This window comes from Aquila chrysaetos, chromosome 1 (assembly GCF_900496995.4).
Source record: "Aquila chrysaetos chrysaetos chromosome 1, bAquChr1.4, whole genome shotgun sequence".
NCBI classification, from domain to species: domain Eukaryota; kingdom Metazoa; phylum Chordata; class Aves; order Accipitriformes; family Accipitridae; genus Aquila; species Aquila chrysaetos.
The window spans coordinates 44,660,515-44,684,810 of NC_044004.1; the positions used below are offsets into that span (position 1 = coordinate 44,660,515).

The 24,296-nt window shown below is 38.7% G+C and overlaps 1 protein-coding gene across 1 annotated transcript in view; it reads right to left on the reverse strand.

The window, feature by feature from the left end:
* Positions 1–24,296, reverse strand: part of CPE (carboxypeptidase E) — a 61,912-nt gene that overhangs the window by 12,221 nt on the left and 25,395 nt on the right. Inside the window, exons 2-5 of the mRNA XM_030026008.1 lie at positions 8,284–8,480; positions 6,261–6,428; positions 5,222–5,339; positions 4,067–4,249 (exon numbers count right to left, since the gene is read on the reverse strand). Of these exons, the coding sequence (XP_029881868.1) occupies positions 4,067–4,249; positions 5,222–5,339; positions 6,261–6,428; positions 8,284–8,480 (666 nt within the window). The remainder of the gene's footprint in view (positions 1–4,066; positions 4,250–5,221; positions 5,340–6,260; positions 6,429–8,283; positions 8,481–24,296) is intronic.

Here is a 24,296-nt window from a genome sequence, read left to right on the forward strand (position 1 = left end):
AAATTTAATTTGGCTTTCTTGAGAATAAGTGAAATTATTAATTACATACTGATAAGGAGAAGTCCAGTGTTCAAAATAGCATGGATTTTGTGTTTTTTCCCCAGGGCCTGGTGGCTAAAAGGCCATTTCCTGAATACAGAACGACCTCTTTGCCTTTGCTTACTGCTCTCTGAAAAACCTACAAGGATCAACTAATTACAGATGACAACTAATACAAAGCAAGGGTAACAGGCATCATGGTCTCAGATTTAGCACAAAGATGCTGTTGGGGGAGCTATTTTCTCTGTGCCCCTGCTCCATAGAAGAAAATAACTACTAAGAAGGTAACAGTGAGAAAAACCTCACAGCAAAGTGTATTAAGTGACAGAAGCAAGTGTCAAATATTCCTGTACATCATCTGCTCTCTCCACCCCAAAACTTGAATGGAGAATTGCCACCTTGCCTGAGGTTAATGAGGAAATCCTGAGGTTTGACAAGAGGGAAGGACAGAACATGAATGCAATGGAGGGTTCATCTTTACTTGCAGTTTGAGACAAGGGCTGCTACCAGACTTTTCAGCCACCAGACGTTCAGCCTTCCAACAGAAAGAACCCAGGTATTCAGAAAAACATATGCAAAAGCAACCCATACTCACAGGAGAGAGCCACCCATGTATTATCCCCGCATACTAAGGAACCAGCCAAGACTGCTGCTGGCCCACCATGTAGTGCTGTCTTTTACAGAAGGTAGAAGTTCCTGTGGGCGAATGATACGGGCAACGAAATTGATGCAGCACAACTGGGGCACCATAATGTGCTCTATAGGGCAACACCAACTTTAGTAATTTATTAGAAAGAAAAATCAGCCCTTCCTAGGTCAGAGCTCTTGGTCTGATGAGGAACTGTCCAAGGCAGCATCTAGGAGAGCACAGCCTCTCTCACTTAGCACAGCTGTCCTCCACTCTCTCCTTTTTCCTTCCCTCACCACTGCTCTGCTAAAGCGATGCACTCCTTTCTACACCAAACACAGCTCCAGTACCCACCCTCACCTATTTTCTCTCTATTCCCAGTCACTTTGCTCCAGTTCTCCTCCTTTCTCCATAAACTTGTGGCAAGTCCTCTTTTATTTTGCCTCCATTCAACCCAGGGAGATCAGACAGGGATGCAAGCCTAACCTCTAGATGCCCACAGGACACCGAGCTACTCTCACACCCCCTCGGAGGACCGAGAACAGCCCGCAGCAACCCAAAGGTGCAAAGGCAGAGAAGCACCACGTTAGCTCCAAACTGGCGCAGATGCCATGCAGACAAGGTCTTGGGAGAGTTTCTCTTGATAAATTCTGAACTCTGGTAAGGATATACAATGCAATACTTTTCCTAAAGCAATACAAATGGCTTTTCAATAGCTTATATCACTGCTAACTTTGAGTGCGTTATCATAGGAATAGCAAAAGATCACTGATACAACAGATAACTTACGTGCCACATTTCAGTTTCCAGACACAGCTTTTCGGACTAAAGCTTCCAAGAAAATTCGCACTTGAACTAAGCAATGTTTAGTTATTTTCCTTAACACTAGACATGGAAACAACAGAACTGTTCTCGCTGAATTATTTTTGTTTTTTTAACTCAGCCTGTGGCAAACATTACCGTGGAGGTTGCGTTCAAAAGTCACAGCTTGCCAGCTGATTTCTACACTTGGAAAAAAAACCAGATTCATGTATGGGCCAAAGTATATTGTCACCTTTCTATTTTTTATTAGTTGTACCATATTAGGATCATAGATCCTGGTTAGAACTAGGATTCCTGTCTACTAACTTCTGTACAAATACATGAGAAAAAGAAAGGGCTCACTTGGGGAATTTGCTGTCTAACTTAAAATAAGATCCAAAAGGAGGAAATAATTCAAACTTTCCAACAAGTTTTTCCAATGGAAAAATGTGCCTTTGGCATGTGCAGTTTAGTCAGAATCAAAGCATTTCATCAAAACAATGGCAAGACTTTTTTTGTAGCATTTTCCTAAGGAAAAAGAAACTGAAGTTAAATTTGTCCATGTTTTTATAGTTAATATTTCATTAAGATAATTTTTGGACTGAATTGAAAGAAAAATTAACTATTGAACCTCTCAATATTTTATTTATATTCAGGTTTTTTCAAATTACGCAAACTCTGTTTTGTCAAGGGTGTTTTAATGGTTCCAATTCAAAGTCTGTGGAAAGCTTCATACAAAGGGAAATTTTTGCTTTTCAGTTATATTCCAAAATGTCAACATTGTACCTTACACCCAGTCTGTGGTACCTGTGGTACCACAGCAGAGGAAACGTGCTGCTCCTGTGAAGATTGGGAATAACAACTCTAAGTTTAAGCAGGTAATCATGGGCTGTGTGAGCGCTACCAGTCATTGTTCTGCTTCTAATTTCTTCACACAAGCTTAATTATTTTCCTTTTCTAGTGTCCTGGTTTCAGCTGGGATAGAGTTAATTGTCTTCCTAGTAGCTGGTATAGTGCTATGTTTTGAGTTCAGTATGAGAAGAATGTTGATAACACTGATGTTTTCAGTTGTTGCTAAGTAGTGTTTAGACTAATGTCAAGGATTTTTCAGCTTCTCATGCCCAGCCAGCGAGAAAGCTGGAGGGGCACAAGAAGTTGGCACAGGACACAGCCAGGGCACCTGACCCAAACTGGCCAACGGGGTATTCCATACCATGGGACGTCCCATCTAGTGTATAAACTGGGGGGAGTGGGGGCGGGGAATCGCCGCCTGGGGACTAACTGGGTGCCGGTCGGCGGGTGGTGAGCAATTGGACTGTGCACCATTTGTACGTTCCAATCCTTTTATTATTGCTGTTGTCATTTTATTAGTGTTATCATTATCATTATTAGTTTCTTCCTTTCTGTTCTATTAAACCATTCTTGTCTCAACCCACGAGTTTCACTTCTTTTCCTGATTTTCTCCCCCATCCCACTGGGTGGGGGGGAGTGAGTGAGCGGCTGCGTGGTGCTTAATTGCTGGCTGGGGTTAAACCACGACATCTAGTACCCCCTTTACTGTAACAGGAGCAGAGTTAGGCTACCACCTAAGCTGTCCTAATGTTTTGAGAGATTCTTACTCATTCCAGGTAAAAATTTAAAATTCATTCAGAGACTCTAATTGAGTATTAAGAGGAAAGCAAACAATAAAACTGGTACGTGTGTTTGAGGTTGTCTGGTACAACTCAACAAAGCCAATGCACAGGCAAATCACTCCAACACAAGCTGAGTTTCTAGCTCAGAAATCCCCAGCTCAGTTTTCACTCCAAAGTTTTGTCTGAGTATAGCAGACGCAGAAGACTCAAAGATTTAGTTATCCCAACACCTTTTTGCCTCAGTTTACAAAGAAAATGACATAAAAATTCTTAGTAAAAACAAACGAAATGTCTCATTTCAGGCTACTCTTATAAGACTTCTCCTGGAAAACTAGCACTGAAGTGGCCGCAGTATCTCTGCTGTTCCTCTCTGCACAGCAGGCTCTACCAAAGTCTAGGGGAACACTACCTGGGCAGGAATCAGGCACTAATTAAGACACAAAGTATGGAGACGGAAGTATCTTCATGGCTGGATTTTGTTCCTGTGGAAATCGAAGGCCAAACTCCCATTGTCAATAACATTGTAAAATCAGGCTTCTCCACTTCTTTCAAGGTTGGATGCTTTCATTACTGAGGTTAAAATGAACAGTCAGTAGCCTGCTGTCTCGCATCAGGGTTTGCTAGGGGATTTTTCTTACTCTTTTTTTAATTAAAAAAACCCCTTAAGCTCTCACGGTAGCATAGCAATCACTCACCCACTGTAGAACTATTGCAAATTTGCAAAGTAAATTTGCAAATCTTGGGTGGAGAAACACTGTATAAAAAGCAATAAAAGAGGAATATTTTAATAGGCATTATGGGATTGTGTAGATGTACTGTGGTGAGTGATCTTTTGCTGATTTAGCCTTAACCACACCAAAAGTTGTGAATAACCTGGTGGTATTCCAGCCTGTAATTAAACCAGTGAAAACCCAAGCTTAAAACAACCACCAGTGACACCAAACCCCCACGCAGTGGGGCTCACCTCCCGGGACGCTGTACCATGCACCGCCATTAGTTGTTCCATCCACAAAGCTGCTGTCATCGTCATTTTTGCGACATGGTGGTCTGTTTGGATCAGACATAGCAGGATTAAAAGAAGAATAACTTCGAGCCAGGCTTTGAAAAATAGCATCATCGGGACAGGAGCTGTATTCGTGAGCACTGCCTAGGGAAGAAAAAGAGTTCAGGAACAAGGATTATTAAAAGGGCAGTCATATTGACTGGTTTACAACCTAGATTACCAGCACTGCACAGCAGGACTGTGCCTGGAAATTCTCTGGACACAGGTAAGTCTCCTACCGCACCACAGACTAATACAGCATTACCTTAATAACATTAACATTTCCCCAATACTTCATCAATTGCCTGTACCAGGTTGCCCCATTATTAAGGTGACTATTTATATCAGTCCTAATATTTGTGAAAATATTAATTTAAAAGTGCACCACAAAACACACAGTACATGGGCAAAAGTGTCTCCCTAGAGAGTTTTATAGTCTGATATTAAAAGTGTTTGCAATTCAAATGTGATCAAGTAGATTGAAGGAAGGCAATCAATCACCAACAATACCATCATCTCATGACCATTTCAGTCATGTGCACATCCTGTACTGGCAGAAAAAACAAACAAATATTGCTGTGTGTTAAATGGTAACATCTCTGCCATCATCTCTGTGATCCTTTTTATATGGGACCAATACTGAGAAAGTGGAAACAATGATAGTTGTTTCTATTAGCACAGTACCGCTTTCAGAAATTCATTTTTTAAAGGTGCAAGTAGAGAAACCTTAGATCATACAGGCAGTCTAGACACATCTCTCTTGCTTCAGTTAACAGGGCACAAACAGCCCCAGCTAATTTAAGTGCTAAGTTGCCTCGATTAAAATATGTGAGGGACCATGATTCCCTCAGGTATTACATCATTTTTATGACATAACTCTACTGAAACAAGCTATCTATTTTCAAAGCTAGAAAACATGGCCATACACTGACTAGCTTTAAATGTCATTAATATGCTAAAATAAGTCATTACAAAGCCATGACATGATGTTTACAGAGTGGATCTTAGGTAGCAGTGAAATAAGTATAGAATGTAATTTATATCTCCTACTATTTCATGTTAACTTCTATTACATACCACTCCGAGTCTCATCATAAGGATAGTTTGCAACAAGGTCTCCTCCATGAAGATTGGCAGAGAGCACAAAGGGAATATCCATAATCCAGTGAATGACACCTTTCGTTTCAGGAGCAAGCTACAACAAATACCATTACCAGCAGTTACAAATTGATAATTCAATGTAGAAACTTATTCAGTTATATATAGTGGGCTTAATTATTCTCACATACATTGACAAGCCATTTAAATGAACAGCAATTTTATTTTGGCTTCAGAGAGAACTGAATCAGTCCTTTACATCAGAACCAGTCTAAATAGATTAATATAAGTCTAAAACTGGTGTAAATTAGTTCAGAATGAGACCACAAATAAAGCAATCTTTTACTTCTTCCCATTACAGCTAAAAAAAAGCCTACCAAATTTAAAACCATGGAAAATAAACTAATTCAGAATAAATGTTGGTAAGATGCAGTCTATTCTCTGCACAGAAAGTAAAATTAATTCATTTAATAATTTGAATTTGAAGACAGAATATGGCTATTAAGGCCAGAACCCTATGGGACTGCAGTCACAACACTATACCTCCTGTGAGCATAAACACAAGAAGACAGAAATCCCTCCAGATATATGTCTGTATATTTAAGGCTTAAGCTTAACAAAAATGCATATGCGAGAATAGCTATCTAGCCAGCAATGTAATTAAGTACAATACACAACTGAATTTGTGTCAATGGTAAAAATGCAGAGTATCTGCAAGAATAGCTTCAAACCAAAGGAGAAGGCTACGCAATCTCTGGCCTTAAAAATAAAACTTGCTTTGAATAAGGAATTGTCTAAGGATTAAGCAATATGGATCAAAAGGGTTTACTACAGCAAGCCATTTTGAGAAGAACTTCAGGAAGCATCAGACAGATAAATACAATAAAATGAACAAAATATTTAGAAGAATGTGAATTGTAAAGACCATACACACAGCTCTTAGAGGTTGCTACAGGTCTGCTTGCGTAAAAGAGAAGAGATGGGCAGGTAAGTGACCTGATATTCAGTCCCTACTTACCTTAGGATTCTGGTCCACAGCTTTTTTCATGTTTTTCAGCAGATGGTTGTTTGGGCCACCTTCTTTCTCATTAACATAGACTATTCTATCAAGATCTGGGAAATTTCGGTTTAGATCTATCCCTTGGGCATTACTTCGACCAACAAACCAGTCTTTAAGTTCACCAGGCTAGATAAGGAAGGGGAACAGAAAGAGAAGGGAGATGGGTAGATTCAGGAGATTACATATCAAGCTTTATATGGATATATTTAGCCACGTAAATTCAAATCATGGGTTTACTTCTCATGTTCTCGAGAATAAGAAGGGATCATGTGGGAGTAAATAATTCTGAAGCACTAAGAGCTGAGTCACCCCTATTTCTTCCTAGAGCTCTGTTGGAGCAAAACCAACCTCTACTTCACTGAGGGTCTTGGAGGAGAGGATCATTCTCATAGTGGCACATCTGGACTAAGGATGGGCAAAATTACCAGCAGCATCAGATTTTTCAGTGCCTGCTGAGTCTTCCCCCGAGACCCGGCTTTTCCCCGTTGCCTCATGCCCATGGTCGTGAATTACAGACCTCATTTTAGTGAGCCTCAGAGCAGCTGTAGATTTATCAGCCAGCCACAAGGAACGTTTGCACTTGTTTCAAAGTTCCTCTGAATAGCTTCAGGGTAAAGAAGGACCTTAATCCTTATTTACCTGAGATTTTTATTTTTATGGTGTCTGTCAGCTTTGTTCACTGAAAAGGTAGCACTGAATAAAGACGCAATGAGGATTTTTGCAAAATCTTTTCTTTAAGCTGAGTCTCTAAAATACGTTTTGGGTTGCATTAAGGAAATGCCTTCAGAGCGCATAGTTTTCCCTAGCTTGTCTCTGTAACCTTTCAGTACTCTTTAAAGTAGGTTTAGTTTGATTACTGGCTTTAATCTTGGGGTATAGTGAATCTGTCACACGGGCTGCGTACAGAATCAAGATACTTGTAAATTAGAATAACAGTGGCACTAAAGCAACTTGTATTATAAATCATATGTAAGTTGTACGGCAACCATGTAAAAGCAAGTGTACTTTGACTAAAAAGCAAAAGTTTCAAATAATGTTATTACAGAATCTCTACAGAGAGAGATTTCAGAGAAAAATACTGCACCAATTTGAGGACAGCTTCTGCTTCATTGCCACGAGAGGGAGACATACTACCGAATATGATTTAAAAGAGGTCTGTGGTTTGGGGGGGGGGTTTATAGCCTTCATGAGAATCAGTTTAATGAAGATCTTAATGAGGTTTGACTTATTTAATCATAAATAAATAGTCACATAAAAAGATTCAACATTTCCATGTTCATTTAAAAATAAATACACCTTGTAAAACAAGAAAATTCTTATTTTTGTTTAGAACATAATACACACGAGAAGCTGTATATAACACGGTCCTATTTGCCTTCTGCTAATTATGCATTAACACATTACATGTTTCTTGACTGAGTCATCATCCTAAAATACATGCTAAATTATCTTGACTAATAGCTTAATTAAAGTACCTCATGCCTGAAATTTAGAATCAAAGTTATTCATATTAAAGAGATGGCTCACAAAGTTTACTTGTTTTGGGATAAAGCTCTGATGAATGTGAATAATTCATGTAAGAGCACTTACATGAGAATATTCTTAAAGGAAACCTCAAGTTTCCCTTTTCTAACACTTTTGAAACATCATGTTTCACTAGAAGTTACTTGTTTAGGAAACAGTTTGGTCAGTGAACTTAGATGAAAGAACGTGCATAAACCATAAACATCATTATATTTTAAAATACAGTAAACTCACTTACAAGAGAGACAGCTATTTGTTGAAAACCCAAGCATAAAATCCACTTTGTTAAACAGAACAAGCCTACTGTACTATTAGGAAATACTTCAGTTATGTTGTTCCATTCAACAATCACCACCAAGAGTTCATGTGTCTGTAAAACTGCTAGTCCAAATGTCATTATATTCCTAAGGTTGATACAGAAATTGATAACTATTCTTATACACATAGCCTTACAAACCTGGGATGCTGCCTTCTCAAAGCCATCTGGGTTCAAAGATGGCATGATATGGATACGCGTGCTATGGATCAAGTTGATAATAGTTTCATTTCCTTTCTGGTATTCGTTACACAAGTACTGAGCCAAGAAGATGAGCAACTCCCTTCCAACAGCTTCATTTCCATGCATATTCCCAACATATTTAAATTCCGGTTCTCCTGCAAGAAAAAGGAAGAACATGTCTTAGACCAACATATAAAAATCACTCATGGACTGGATCACACAGCCCACCTGAGATGCGGGTATCACTATTACTACAACTGGTCACAGTATCCCCAGGAAGCTACGAGCCTCCTTCAGAAAAGTGGATTTAGGTTTTTTTCTAAACTCTGGCTAAACAAATAGTAATTCATATTCAGCTGTTTGCCAAAGGCAGAGAAAGAAAACTGGAGGACAACACAGTAATGCCAAAATAAATGCTAAGCACTGCCATTAACATTGCTACTGTTGAGATCTAATACAATTGATGCCTCAATACTACAAAAGAGTGTCTTGATTAAGTAGTTTTTAAATATATATACTGACACTAACAGAGCTTCTTATCTTTAATGTTCTCTCCAAGATTAGGTTAAGCTTATCGCACTACACAGGCATTAAACTGCAATTCTTCTACCAAAGCATTGCCAGTGAACAGCTGTTGATCCTAGTGATCTGAAAAATCTTATGCAGCAGATGCTTTGGATATTCAGCTCAGACTTTATGAAGCAAGTGTAATAACCTAACTCATAAAATGAATCATTCCCATTTAACATTCCAATAAACAGTCCAGTATTAAATATATGCTTAAACATTCCATATATATATTCATTAATATGTATGGAATGTTTATGTACATATTTAATGATGATTTAATATATATTGTATAGTCATATATAATATTCAATGTGTAATATGTATTCAGTATATATTCTCTATATATAGAATACATATAAATAAGACGTCCAATATTCCCAATTGCTCATTAGTCTCATTCTCATGACTGTAGACATAAAACCCATGCAAGATATGTCTTACAGAGCTCTGAAGGATTTACCTTTTAAAAGACTACATGTTGGGCCCTGATTCCAGAGATTTTTTAGTATGTATGTAAATACCTGAATGAGATTAAAAGGATTGTCCTGGAACTAAAATGAAGAATATGCTGTTTTCTGAGTTGAAGCCCCTTTTTCCTTATCCTTTTCCTTTTTAAATGCAGTTCCTCTGTTGTAACAGTTTTAATTGAACATTCTGCTGATTATATGCTCTGAGTAGTCTTTGAGCATACTTTGTGATAGCCTTTAGCACTATCCCAGGGGCAAATTCAAGCCAGGAAGAGTGTTACACAAAGGAGGTCTAAATAATTGCTAATCAAGCACACAGTCCTATCTACTTATGACTCTTCAGTCTGTGCTTGTTAACCTTAATCCAGTGAGTGATAAGATCCTAGCAGACACAGTGCTATTAATACCGTGACTTCTTTCCTTCCAGCTAACATGGTTTTGTACATACGGATTTGTCCCTGAAATTTTTTGCCAGGTAGGTTATGAAGTTTTCTAGTTTCAGTGAAATAGCTTCATTTTATCTCATAGACACAATGCCATGACTGTGACTAAAAACCTCCATTTTCTCTTTTGGCACTGAGCTGCTATTTACGGTTTCTTCCTACCTGTTAATACCAGGCAATGCAAGAGGTCTAATCATCAAGAGTAATCAGACCGTGCAATCAACTGGATCCCATTAAAACAGATGGCTACTATTTAATAAAATACACAGCACTGCACATCACATATACTCAGAATACTCATGCACATGTATATTGGCATGTTACTTATGGGAAGAGTGCTTCACAAGCTAAGAGGTGAATTTGTTACTGTGGTAAATATGAACACGGTTGCATTTTGCATTTGTGGTTTTCCCTAGGACATCACTAAAGAAGCCTGAAAGAGAAATATTTTCTCCCAATTCCCAGCCCTGTGCATTAATCACCTACCTTTCTCTCCTACTTGAATTTTACAGGCCTGGTTCAAATGAAGAAACAGAAACATATATTTCCCATAGGATACTGCTTGGCCCCCTCCCCAGAGAATTGTTAACAGTGTTTAGAAGGGTTCGTGAAAACAGTCATGGGGTCTATAGTGAACCAAGAGTACAGCCTCATCTACAGTGTGTCTTCAGTGGTAATGACCTATCTCAAATGAGCATTAAAAGCTAAAAGGAGTTCAGGAAGAGGTAGAGTCATTGGAAATATGGAAAGTCTTTCCTATGAAAAGTGATTGCAGATATCAGCCCCACTTTCCCTAGGAAGAATAATAAGGGACAGTCAAATATACCAAACGTTATGGCATGGAGGAATCGGTCTGGAAAGCAGCAGTTCCCTACACCACAAAACAAGAGACAGTGATTTTCAGTGAAAGGGAACAATGACCATTTTTAGATGGATAAAGAAAACATTACTTATAATACAAAGTGTGAAACCAGTATTCAAAGAATCCTGTTGGCAGCGAGATGTCAGCAGATCTCCAAGTTTTGCTAACAAACCAAGACTTAAAAAAATGATCTAAATGCAAATGCAAAAGAATGAAAAGGGAGAGAGAACAGTGAGATGAATAACAGCCCTGTTTCAAAACTTAACTTTGTGTTCATATATTACCTCCCCTGGGCATTTTCTTACACCTTTCTCTGAAGCAAAGAAATCCATCTCCTATCGATCCTCTGGCTGCGGAGAACAAGGCAGCGCAGTCCACACGCATGGGAACTGTTCTCTGCCAGCCTCCAGCCCTGCCCGTTTTCTTACTTCTGGGCACAGCAACCAAAGAAATACTGGGTTTCTGCTCAATATCAGAATACATTGAATGTCAGACTGTATCTGACAATCTTAGGAAAACTTGTCATCATTTCAACAGCGTAATTTACATCTAAATGAACAATGAAAAGAATGGGTCTTTCTCATACCTAAACTTTGCAGCTGCTCCAAGGGAAACAAACTCGATTTTTACTGTTTATTTCAGCAGAAACAAATTAATGCTACAAGCTGGCTGTGGGGAAATTAGCAGTTCGTTCATTAGTTGTCCAAGCCATCATGGGCAAAGTCAGGGAGTCCATTCTAGAAAAAGGGACAATGCTGCTAAAGTCATTAGTTATCATCACAGTGCCCAAAAAGCCGAGGGAGCTTCCACAAGCTACGATCTGCTGATACAACTTTGCAGTTAATGAAGCCCTTAATTTGCATTTGCATTTCTGCCTTTCTTGTTAGAGTAAAAACTGCAACTCAGGGTGTACTTCCTGGAAACCTTTTTTTTTTTTTTTTTTTTTTTTTTTTTGAGTCACTTTTACCTAAATTCTTTCCTAATTGTCTTTTTCTCTAGGTCAGTGAACTCCAAGCTGGAGGGCAGACTGCTAGCTGAGGCCAACAAAAAACCACCCATCACTCTGTTGGCTGAGTTAAGCAAGCTCAGCTGCCCGAGTTTTAGTGAATGACTCTGCGATGCAGCCAGCATCCCAGGCCCACTATGGCTCCGGAAGGAACCAGCTCCTTCTTCTCCACTGCATGGGCTGACACAGATACCTCAAACGCTGAGGATGCCAGCCATCTGGTCCTTAAGCCTTAATGCTTCATGGGTTCCCTGGTCTATTTGTTGAATATGTCCTGCCACACCATTTCTACACGCTCGAGGCTTCTCTGGAAAACAGCCCAAACCATGGGGAAAACAGCCTTCGGTCACTTGTTGCTAGCATGCTACTTAGCTAGAGGAAGAGCTGCCCTTCCCATTAATCCTTCATGACCCATTTAATGCAGACCTTAATCACCCTTCATAGGATTCTGTAACTGTAATTGCCTCACAGAATTTTTTTTTTTTTATTAAAAGACTCTAAATGTCAATTTGATGAAGAACTTCTAAACGGTTTCTTCAAACCAGTAGAAACACTTCTGTTCCACAGCCGAATGGGAAGTAGCTTTAAGGGAGAAGAAACTTGAAGAAATATAACTGGCTTTTCTCATTTACTTCACCCCCGCAAAAAAGTAAAATTGTTTTAATGGATTCCCGTGGTCCAAGATATGATAAACACAAAGGAACATTTCTGTTGGTTGAATATTTAAAATACTTATTTAATGAATTTTATTAATTTTCTGATTATATATCTTGACAAATTATAATCTCTCATTCACAATAGCAAAGGTATATCTATCTTGTGTAACAATGTGAGTATGACATTTATAAATGCTTACATGTAATTTCAGCTCAGATACGGAGGTTTGTGGTAATGAATGAATGAGTGGATACTAACATCTTTCAGGGCAAGTCATAAGAAATGAAATGCAGCAATCAAGTTTATAAATATCTTCGTATCTCTGGTGAAACCTAAGCCATCACATCATTATGGCTTTTAGAAGGCTTTTACATCCCTCTTAGACTGACTGCATGGTACATTACAACCTGATAAACGATTGAGGAAAAAGTATTTTAAAATGTCGTGCCTTTCTGGTGCCTGACAAACATTGTGAAATGTCACCATTCGTTTCTGTAGTTACTGTCAGCTAAGGTCTTCTGCAGTTTCCTAGGAACAGCATGCACATCGTTAATATTAGACAGATCGTCCAATTAAAGATGACTAACCACTGCCATGTTCAGGTCAGGCTGTATTTGTACAGTATAGACAGTAATTTTCTAAAATGTAGGGACAAAAAGTCTAGCACCTACTAATTATATATCCTATGAGTCAAGGTAATGTCATGCCACTAGTCATGGTCTAATGTCAAGCAGTCAACTTTAAAATGTACAGTATTTCACTCATGAAAGTGCAAGCCATATGGAAGAAAAAAAATTAACTACTGGAAAGTTTAAGTGCTTAATGAACTGTTTTGCAAATCAGCCTCAAATACCCTTAAAAACTAGAGTCCTTCTTATGCTTTCCTGTATTTCTTATGGAAAAGCCAGCAACGTTCCTGAAATAACAGACTTAGTGTTTTTGATTACTTACAGTTGCTTGTCATTTTTAATATGGCAACCAGTAGACTTTTCTTGTAGATAAATGGCATGGAAAATCTCAGAACCCCTGCTGGCAAGAAATTCATTCATTAAATGTGATTGAAGACTTTCTTATGCTCCACATTTTTGTCAGTAGTTTAAAGAGAAAGAAATTCTCTGGAGATCAGATAAATGGAAAACTGAAGATTATAAAATGTGTGTCTCCTTTGAATATGAAAAAGTAAGAGAGGGAAAGAAGACAATAAATGAGGAGGTGAGATAGGAAAGTGAAAGAATTATAAAATCTAGTTTTCTAACACCCTGTTAACTGTCTGCAGCATGCCTCGACAGCATTTCAATAGAAATGTTGATCTCCACAACTTATGTGAAAACGACATTGAAAGATAGAACCACAATGCAGTATTAGTTTCTAAATCATTGTATAGGCCTTATATAGCTGTAGGGCAACATTTACTAAGATGTAACATTGGTCTAACCTTGCTGAAAGAGAAACTACTGGAAGATTCACAGGTGGCTTACATGAAAACAGAAACAGATCAACACTGAAGGCCTTTGAAAAATCCAATCTTTCACCCTCTTGCCATTAGCTGCTAGAAAATACACTGAGAAGAAAACAAGGGGAAAAAAAAATCAAGGATCTTTTGGCAATCTTCTGCTTTGAAAAAATGCATGCATTTTTTTAACAGCTATGATTCAAGAGTGGTCCCAAGCCCTTCCTGGAAATTTTCATAATTGTTTGAACACTACTGCTTAAAATTAAAGTTAACAACAAAGTCTGTACAGCACATTAAACTCAGAGTGAAAGCTCACAAAGAACAGCCATGTTTCTGCTGGCCTTGACACGTGCAAATTAAGATGCGATCTCCGTTCTACTGAGTACAAAGTCTGTCAGTAGGGCTTCAAACTAGGATCTTACATGTCTTTGCGTTGGAAATTAAATTCTCCAGACAGATTACCACATGCTCAAGACAGTTATTTCCACCAAAAAGGTTCTGCGTGACTCGATGCTTTCTCCAGGTTTCCAACAGCCCACTCTCACCCCTGCAGCTATGGGACTTGGCACAGCCTCCCACAAGAAGTGGGCAGAGCATCTGCTCGGCTCCTGCAGTCCCCACCTACAGCTCTTTGCTGGCACAACCCTATGGTGATCTTTCCATAACACCCTGCGCTTACACTGAAGTTCAGTATTCAGTTCAAGCCCACTTGCTTTACCAGAGAGTAGAACAGGTTTTGCCTACTAGATTTGTGTTGCTGCCCATGAACTGATGGTGCTATCCAATAGAATTGATTCTTTAAATCATAAATCATTTGTAAAGCAAAACAAGTTTACTTATTTAATCAAAACTTTTAACTTCATAAGAAACACTGAAATGTGATATGCACAAAACCCTTGTTTTGTGTAAATGTGTTAAAAAGCCCTCACTTGAAGTTCAAAGCAGATTTAAAAAATCACCAGCATTTTAGAAGTAACAAGTAACCATCTATATATACAACAAATTAACCAGATTAGTTTTACAAACAATTGAATTTTTCATGCTCTAGGAAAACTGAATAGGACTTTGCATTTACAGAATTAATTACAGTGTTACAGCAGCAAGTATCATTAGCTCGGCATTGAAGATGAGGTTCCTAAGAAACCAAACATGAAATGAACTCTCCTGAACCACCCTTACCAGTCTGTGGCACAGTATGAGACAGGTACAGTTTTTTCACCTCCCAGTTTTTGCTCTCACTGCTAGGAAAAAACCTGGACCAAAACATACGCTGGGGTTTGTGAAGAACACTGGCAGTATGCAGATGTCATGAGTAACTCCCTCTCTGTCCGCTGTGATGCTGGCTGTGGAATATAACAGATTCAATTCATCTTTTCCACTGTGCTCAGTAAGAGGGGGGGCTTTTCCATTTATAACTATGTGTGACCAAGTGAATTTTCATTTCAAAGGCACTCGCTGTATCCCTCAAGTTTTGGTTGGCACATAGAGCAAAGATATTTTTTTTTTAATCCATCAATTCATCATCAAAATAGACCTTCTGATGAAGAGAAAGTTGATACATAATTTAAACGTATATTTATGGTGGTTCCTCATCAAGTTCACTTAACAAGCTTTCTCTCTTCAGCAAACTCTAGAATTGGCTTTTTCACTTCAACTACGAAAGTACTTGCCAGCCATCAGAGCACTTCAAAAGGACTGAGCTCGTCTATCTCATTCCTTTTGCATGCAAAAAATATATGGGAAATTTCAAAGCTAAACTAGTTCAAACGCCTGCTGCCAGCAGGAGATACATTTGGGCTCTGCTTTTCCTCATCCTCATTTCATGAAGAGAAGAAATAAAAGTCGGAAACAACCCATTTATATCCAGATCCCAGACTCTAAAGTCAAAGAGGTAGGCAGAAATGCTGGACAAATAAGCTGAAGAAACAAAGGCTCTCCCCTTTTACTGGCAACAAAAAGTCAATGAAAAGATGTACATAATTCTTTTTTAATAAGTTATACAGGCCCAATTCAACATTGCCATGTGGCTTCCCTCTCCCAAATGGGTGGCCAAAAACATGGAAGTGCAGACACGAGCTCGCTCGGATGCTATTTCCAGGCTGGAAATGACGGGCGCTGTGATTTCCCCAGCAGCGTCCAGAGCAGAAAGCAAATCTGAAGAGGGCTGAGAGAGTGAAGTCAGGCCAGGGTTCCTCCTCTGTAGCATCGAGTCCCAGTACTCGCTGCAAGGCCATGTTTCAGGAGGAAAGCAAGCTAGGGCAGCTTTCGGGGCTGCGCTACCTTGGGGCGCGGGCTGCACCAGCGTGTGCAAGGGAAGCGCACTCACAGAGTTCATCTTCACCGAGCAAAACTCTTTGCACTTTTCTCTCCGTAGGGGAGAGCTATTTCTGACTGAAAAGGATTACAATTCCCACCAAGAGGACATTCTGGGTCCTTGGGAAATACACTTTCTGTGCTTAAGGTAAGCCCTCAGTCTTCCTCCCTTGATTTCCAGGAGCATTTCTGAGGCATCGCAATGGCACTTGTTACTCCACCAAGGCTACACATACTGGATGATCCTTCTTTATTGGTAACTGGAACATTATTTTATTCCACTGCTGTTTTGTCACAGTCTAACACTGTGTGAAAAACCTGTGGGCTGCAGATCTGTGATTCAGACAGATCATGATGAAGTGCATTGGTCATTGCTAACAGATGGAGAGGGATAAAATATCCCCATAAATGCACATCTGTAACAACTCCTTCGGGTAGACAGCATGTTACAGAATAAGAGTTTATTTTGCGCTGGCATATTTATTTAGCTTCCCTTGCTTAGATGAGCCCTAATATTTATTGACCATAGCTTCTGTGATTATTGGCCATGGAGTTTACAGAAAGAGTTATAAAGCACCCTTTTAAAATAAATTACAGTAAGAAAGACATAGGCAAACTGCAAAAGCTAATTATGCTGTTACCTTGCTCCTTTGTGGAAAAAAAATATGGAAGATTGACCCGTGATGACTAACAGAGGACACCATTTACATCAGAACATAAACAACCTGACTTATGTTAATATCCTCAGAAACCAACAAATACCCAGGTAGCTTCTTTTAGTCCTAACACTGTTTTAGCATCACCCTTTTGGTATAAATAATTTTAAAAAACAGAATTCCATCATTTTAGAAGTTAGGGGGTTTTTTGCCCAAAAAACTACAGCTGCATTGTGGGCTTAAAAACCTGGCAAGCTGTCTGAAACCCTGATGAAAAGGTGGCTTACTGAGATCTGTTCTGCTGCTGTACTTCACCTCCAGCCTGATTTTAGCAGCTAATACTCTCTCAAGTTTCTGCATTTAAGGTATGAATGCTATGTGTTAACCAGCAGTAAATCTTGATTGTATTTGTTCTTGAGATAGCAATGATTAAATCAGGTCAGTATGAAGCAGAAGAAAATAAAGGTTAAGTGGGTAGAGAGTGATCAAGATTGGTAGTGCAACACTACCTCTCCAAACATTGCAACACTTGGCTTCAGAATTTTTCAATGGTATGTAAAATTTTATTTAAAATTGGTATTGTACCTTAATGATTTATTTATAGCCAGTTTAGGTAGAAATGCAAACCTGGATGCTTGGAGGGGGTCTATCTCTTCACACTCACATATGTTTGAAATATAGATACCCTTTAGAAAATGCCCCCCATATCACCTTAAACATTAAAAAAAATGAAAAAAGGTGATGATCCCTAGCAAGACAGTATAAGGAGAGGAAGCTAAACTGGTGCAGAGGCTAATAAAATCAAGCTTGGTGCGTAAGAGGAAGAAGTGAATCATATAACAGCTTGTTGACTCAAGAATAATGATGGAGATGATTGAACCAGACAAATCCTTTGTTTCAATAGCAGATGGGAGTGGATCCAGAAGGCTTTCAAGAGATTTTTGCCTTTAGATGAGGGAGCTTCAGACAAAAAATCCCCTATGGATACTGACCCTGACACTGCAAGCCAGAGCACAGCTGTATAGCTGCGAGACACAGAACACCCTTCATAAGATAGAAACAAATGCTTAACAAAAAAATCTGTAATGGCTTTTAGGTCTGTTCAGGGGCACACATGCTAGTTTCCTAAAAACAGATTTTTTTCCTCATTTAGGGAACAAACTTGAAAGCTAGGTACCTTCTCAGCTTTCCTCAGAGCTTCCACTGGGTTTTCACTCCAAAGAGTAATAAGACAGTTCTGCGCTAAGAGAAAGGAGAGAGGGATACCTGTTGTCCATATGATCTATAGTCAAGGACAACAGAAATCGCAATCCTGTCCTTGAATAGCACCTATAAGTGCAGAAAGTTAACTGGTGGCTAAGCAACTAGCTATTTCATAATGAGCTCTATGTATGGCAATAGAGCTTTGCGCAATTTGATATAAAAACCTACCTAGGGTTTATTCTAAGTGCAAGCAGAAAGGTTAGTTCAAAGCAACAAGGCATGTTCCTCGCAAAAGGGCGAATAATTGCCATTTCCTACAATTATACCCACTATGCCTCCAATATGCCAAGCACATTAAAGTGCAATGACCAGCAGGATCAGAACCCAAGTAGCTCTTCCTAGCACTGTCTAATTATTGTTTCCTCTGAGCAATACAAAAAGCTACAGCAAAACCATCTTTTGTGGTTCTTTTCATCTCACGTGAAACTTTCTGTCTCTTTTATGCTACTACCAGTACATCAGAGAGGCTCCTTCCTGCCAATGCAGGAGGAAATGTCATATTAGTGAAAATGTATCTGTTATCCAAGGGCAAATTCCTTTACTAATAAGAGTCCAAAGGGCTTTTGTTACTTTTATCAGTGGTATCTGGTATGGTCTGAGTGTATTCACCACAATTCCTGTGTAGTCATTTATATTTTTTAGTAAGTGTAATAAAACTGAATAGGAGCTGAAATATTTTGCCATACTTCTGTAATTCAGACTAATATTAAAGCAGTGAAAGTGAGAGGAAAACTGTGTCCTACCTTCCCGATTTATTGCATTTTATTTCAATTTTATGCAGGTGTAGAAGGCTGGTGAGGTATAATGAAAAGGTGTAATAAAGTCTGGCACTTTTTAAAAGCTGATTTCATGCATTTTGTACCTTTATTTATTAACAAACATTCTGAGACTGCTGAAATTACTTTTCTCATACATACTGTCATTCTTCATGGCTAAAGACCCCATGAAGTAGCTAACTAGCCAGCCCACAGAGGAGAGCACAATACAGCCAAAAGGCACCTGCTGAGAAGCCCTACAGCAATAGTGTCACTTTGAGGTTTCAGGCATCTGAGGCTTTTTGAGAAGAAAAAGTTCTCTAACGAAGAGAAAAGGGAATTTAGGAAGTAATGATTCCAATCGGATAGGGAGAAGATGTGGTACCTGATCCAATATGCGTTTGACAAGCTTTTAATTCAACAAACAACAGGGGAACAGTACCGAGTAGTGTGGATGCAAAATCTTTTCTGACTGTATACAAGCACTTCTCTACTGTTGTGTGTGTATGTGGACATGTACATCTTACAGACACGCACTAACGTCCCTCATCGAGAGACTCAGGCATCAAGGAGGTCATCCCCAGGTCATGAACATATTTTTCATGTTTCTGTTTGCCAACATCTTCTTAGATCTAAAGCACACTTCTAATTTTAACTAAAGAAATTGCATTTGCAGATATTCAAAATCATATGAAAAGACAGATTTGGCACAGTTCACAAACAAAATCAAAAACACATGACTCCAAGGGAGAAAGAAACTGAACCCTTTAGGAAGCGACCCAGTATTCCCTGTCTTTATTAACCCTCTTACAACTTATGATTCAGTAGTTCATTCTTATTTAATCAAACAATATGAAAGAAAAGTATTTTCTTATAAAATGATTATATTTTTGCATTAAAAGATAAACTTAAAGCTGCTTGGATTGTTTCATAAACTATTAGCTATCCAGTCTTTGCCATATTTTCTACTTCTCTTTTTTTATATGGATTTTACTTAACTTTCTCTTTCAGCCTGGGTTTAACTTTTATGATCACAGTGTGATGACTGCCAAAGGCATGTTTCAGTATGTTTTTTCCAGAGGTCTGCTAAGCTATAAAGAAAAAAAAAAATACTTACAAAATGTAAAATAATCTAAAAAATTGTGTTCAGATTATAGGAACACAGAAATGGAAAGGCAAAGAGATTGAAGATTACCACATTGTCCATTAAAGACTGCACCTAATGAAAGACAACAAATTTGGGAAAGAGCAGCCAGTGCATAAAACTCACCAAGACACGCTACTAACCCAGCAGGTAGGAACAATACTTTTCTCTAAAATACATCCCAGTGATATTTGACCTGATACGGCTCTTCTTCTAACCATAAAGACTTCTATATTTATATAATAAAGAATTTTCCCTTTTAACTTTGCTAGCAGCAAAAACTACCATTGAAATATGCATTGAGAGCTCAGTTTTATCGTCTGTTCCCTTCATTTAAGACTTGAACCAGTGAACACATAAAACATATGCTTACCTTCAGCATATTAGCATCAGAGGGGTTAGTCTGGAACACCAAATCAAGCACATGCTCAGGATTTTGCCAGAATAAGGCATTACGGTCTCATGCAAAAGCAAAAACTTTGAGATTTTCCAGTGACTGCTGTAAATTCTGGATCAAGTCTTTATTTCTGAAAAACTTCTTTCTGGATGCAATTTTTCCATATTTGGTTTCTGTCCACACTTAACTACTTTTTTTTTTTTTTTTTAAGCAAAAGCTTTTCACCTATTTATAAATTAGCTGGGGGTAAAAAAATATAGGCGCTATTAAGACAACATTTTTTTGCAAAGATATTTTCTTTGCACTTGTGTAACCCAGGAAACAATTTAATTTTTCATGTTAAAATTCTCCAGGTGGCTTGTTTTCACTCAGACCTTCCCTTCAAACCAGGCATGAACCAATAGATTTATAAAAGCTTGAAAACTCCATCTTGCAGTAGGCAATATGAAATTTAGAATCATGACACTATCTGAACAGCTACTAGAAAAGGTACATGTAAAGTATCATTGCTAGGCACACAGTTGTAGTGGGGTGTTGATGCTTAACTGCCTACTGTGCAGACTCCAACTGTAGAAAAGCACACTGAGATTAGTACAACATTAAGCCTTTTTTCTCTTACTTTGCTTTAAAAGGGAGACAGAACGTAAAATTACATCTATATTTTACTATTGCTATGCTAAGACAACTATTTCAAACCCTTCAGTGTTAGAGAATGACACTTTTTTGCAGAAGGAAAACAAAGCAGCCGTTAGTGATAGAGCTATGCTGGGAAAAACATGTGCTAGGCTCTCAGGGTAATCTTTATTTCCCACATTGGACATGGTAGTCCACTACTGTAACCCCATGAAAGCGACAAATTCAAAACCGAGGTTTGCTCATAAAATATTTCACATTGGGAACACTGCCATTATCACATCTCGCTCTATTCAGAAGGCCCCATCAGATTCAAATAATCAACTCAACGTGTCAAAGGAAGCAGGATACGAGGGCAAGCCTGTCTTTCATGGCAAGAAGAAAAAAAAACAGCAGGAAAAAAAAAAAACAACCCCCAAAAAACAAGAGAGAATTTCAGGAACTGTAAGAGTTTCCTGACTAGGAACAGCTCCAAGACTTCCATCAAGATGTTGTTCTGTCACAGCTACATAACTTACAAACTACCTAGGTAAAACCGAACACTGTGCAATGTAGGAAGTCAGAATTTATCAGGCTTTCTGAGCTATGTGTTATACATGCCTGTTATGAGCAGTTCATGCTTTGGCTTACAGCTCTTTCCAACCAAGCAAAAATAGTCTAACCATGACATTTTTTCCCAGAAAAAGAAAGACTCCTATTTTAGATTGCTTGTCAATGGTGAGTGGCTTGAGTCGTGTATCGAAAAACAAAAAAAAATCTATATAGTTTACTGTATTGATCACTAAACAGCAGGCTTTTTTTTTTTTAAAAAAACCCATCGGTCAGAGCCAACAGCCCTCTTTCCCAACACGTATGCAAGCACGATTACAAGGGATAGTCACAGTGCAGAAAGCCACGAGGGAACCTTAACCGTGGGTTACTCAAAGCTGCCACTCCAACAGTGCGAGACTTTCCATACAAGTATTAATACTATTGTCACAAAACCTTAACAGTCTCCACGGCAGGAGAGACATCACTGTGCTGTCACTGGACAAACAAAGATTGTACCTGCTCTCAGAGCATTTGCTATCTAAGCAAAAGAAGAAAAGAGAATAGAAGCATATGGCAAACACAGGGTGGGCGATGATCTTACCGTAGATCTCATTAACCCCTTTTCCTCCCTTACCTTCAGGAACTGCTGTGACAAAAGTAAATATTACAGAGAGATCTGAAGAAGGGCATCAGATCATGGCCTCTGATGCTGGTGTGGGGAAGTTGTTTGCTACCACAGATGTCACCACAGGATTGCTCCTGTGGTGACAAGTGCAAGGAAGGTGGTTTGAAAATTTGCTCAGTGGACAACAGAAGTGATCATTAATGGCTCAGAAGTACAAATTAATATTTTAATGTTTACTAATATTTTGGCAGTTAATGTCTCAACAGCTACAAAATCAAGTACCAATCCTAAATGATGCTCCAAGCCTTTGGACTCAAAGAAACCTCCAAAATAGGCACAATAAGCAACATTTAGCTCAAATAGACAACTGAATATGAGTACATTTTTTCTTAAGGAACAGTTTACTTTCCTATGTAATGAAAAAAATGAAACAGACAAGTTTGTGTAAGAAAAGCAAGAGTGTACAAAATGAAAATCAGTTCACTGCTCAATTAGTATAAAAGAAAGTGAATACTAGCGGAGGAAAAAAATACATAGCACTCATTTCTCATTACATTGCAATTGTTCCTGAGTACATTGTTAATATGTTTCCACTAAACAAAAATTCAAGGGTGGTGGTATAACATTTTTGAAAGTCTGGACAGCTGTACTGCAGAGCTCTTTCTTCATGGATTTTCACTACAGAAATACCCTAACAGATGTCATTTCAGTATCACATCGATGCGCATGAGAGAAGGCAGGATGACGTGTGATGTTCAGCTGTTATTTGCTTATCATTGGGCTTTAGAGCTATATGTTTCTATTTAAATGAAGGAAGGAAATGTGCTATCTTATGGTTTTATCTTAGGATTGATGAATTGGGATTACACCCACACAAATCCACCTACAAAGGAAAACGCAAGGTTTGTGAAAAGAAATGTCACACCTGGTGAATATAACATTTTTCAGGTAAATTAGACAAAACTAGGGAAGAGACCATGTTTTTGTTATGCCCTTCATGTGTAGTTTCATTTAAATCCCATGAATATTCTAAAACTCAACATACAAGAGTGAAAGACAACTATTTTTTTTTTTTTTAACCAGGTAAGTGAAGAAGCCAGAGAAGCTGGCAAGGTCTACAGGGATATTGTGTATTCTCTGTCTGCCAGATTTTGCTCTAAAGCATCCTTTATTTACCTATTTATTTTTAAATAACTAGCTCCTGGCACCCTTTGTAGACTATTCCCCAGTCTGATGAACCTTCCAGGAAATTTTTCTTTATCACTTTGACCACTATAACAATTCCTTGGACTGAGCTACTTGATACTCCTGTCAGTTGATGTAGGTTTCTCACTTCCATTTTCTTTTACTTCTCCTTTAAGTCATAATCTGCAAAACATCTTCCAGTTCTACAGAAGCACCCCGTCTTGGGGGAAAAAAGGGGGACACGAGAGCATGAAAACGACGTCTGCACTGCCTTTCAGCACTGACTCCAAGCATGAACCAAGGTTTCACGATGAGGCTGTTTGAGCCAGGAATGGCCACGTCGCTCAAAGGGGCACCACTCAAGTGTGACACTACAGACAGCCTGAATTAGCTGTCCTGCCCCAGAGGGGTCTCAGAAAGGCGGCAATCACAAACAGGTGAAATTCTGCAGCTGGACAACACAGCACCATCAGCAGAAAAAAGTGGACTTGCTGTTCACAGTCTCCCCCTGTGGTTTATATGGATTGAAACCCTCCTCCCACACAGGGTTTTTAGGCCTTTTCCCTCAACTCCATCTGTCTTACGGAGTGGAAATCCTAGCTAGAACTAGAGTAAGTCTCTTTTTCCTATGAGTGAACGATTTAAGAGACTGCAAGCATCCTAGAGAGCCAGTATCCAAGCACCTGTCAAAGGAAAAGGTCCATGCCGCAACAGTTTTATTTTTAAACCAAATCTGCCTGTTAAATTAATCAGTAAGAGAGTAAATGCTGATATTCAAATTTATTGCAGTCACATCTTTCTTAATATGGAAATTAGAGTCTGTTATGGTTACTGTTTGAGTCTGCAAACTCAAAAAGCAGTTCTGGCTTTTTTGAAGGGATGGAAACATTAATTCATGAAAAAAATTAACATTCTACAGAATATGCAAGTGTTTTAGCACATCTGAGATTTGACAAAACAGTGTCAAACCAGGTTACTTCAAATCCTGTGCTAAATTATCTATTAATTAAA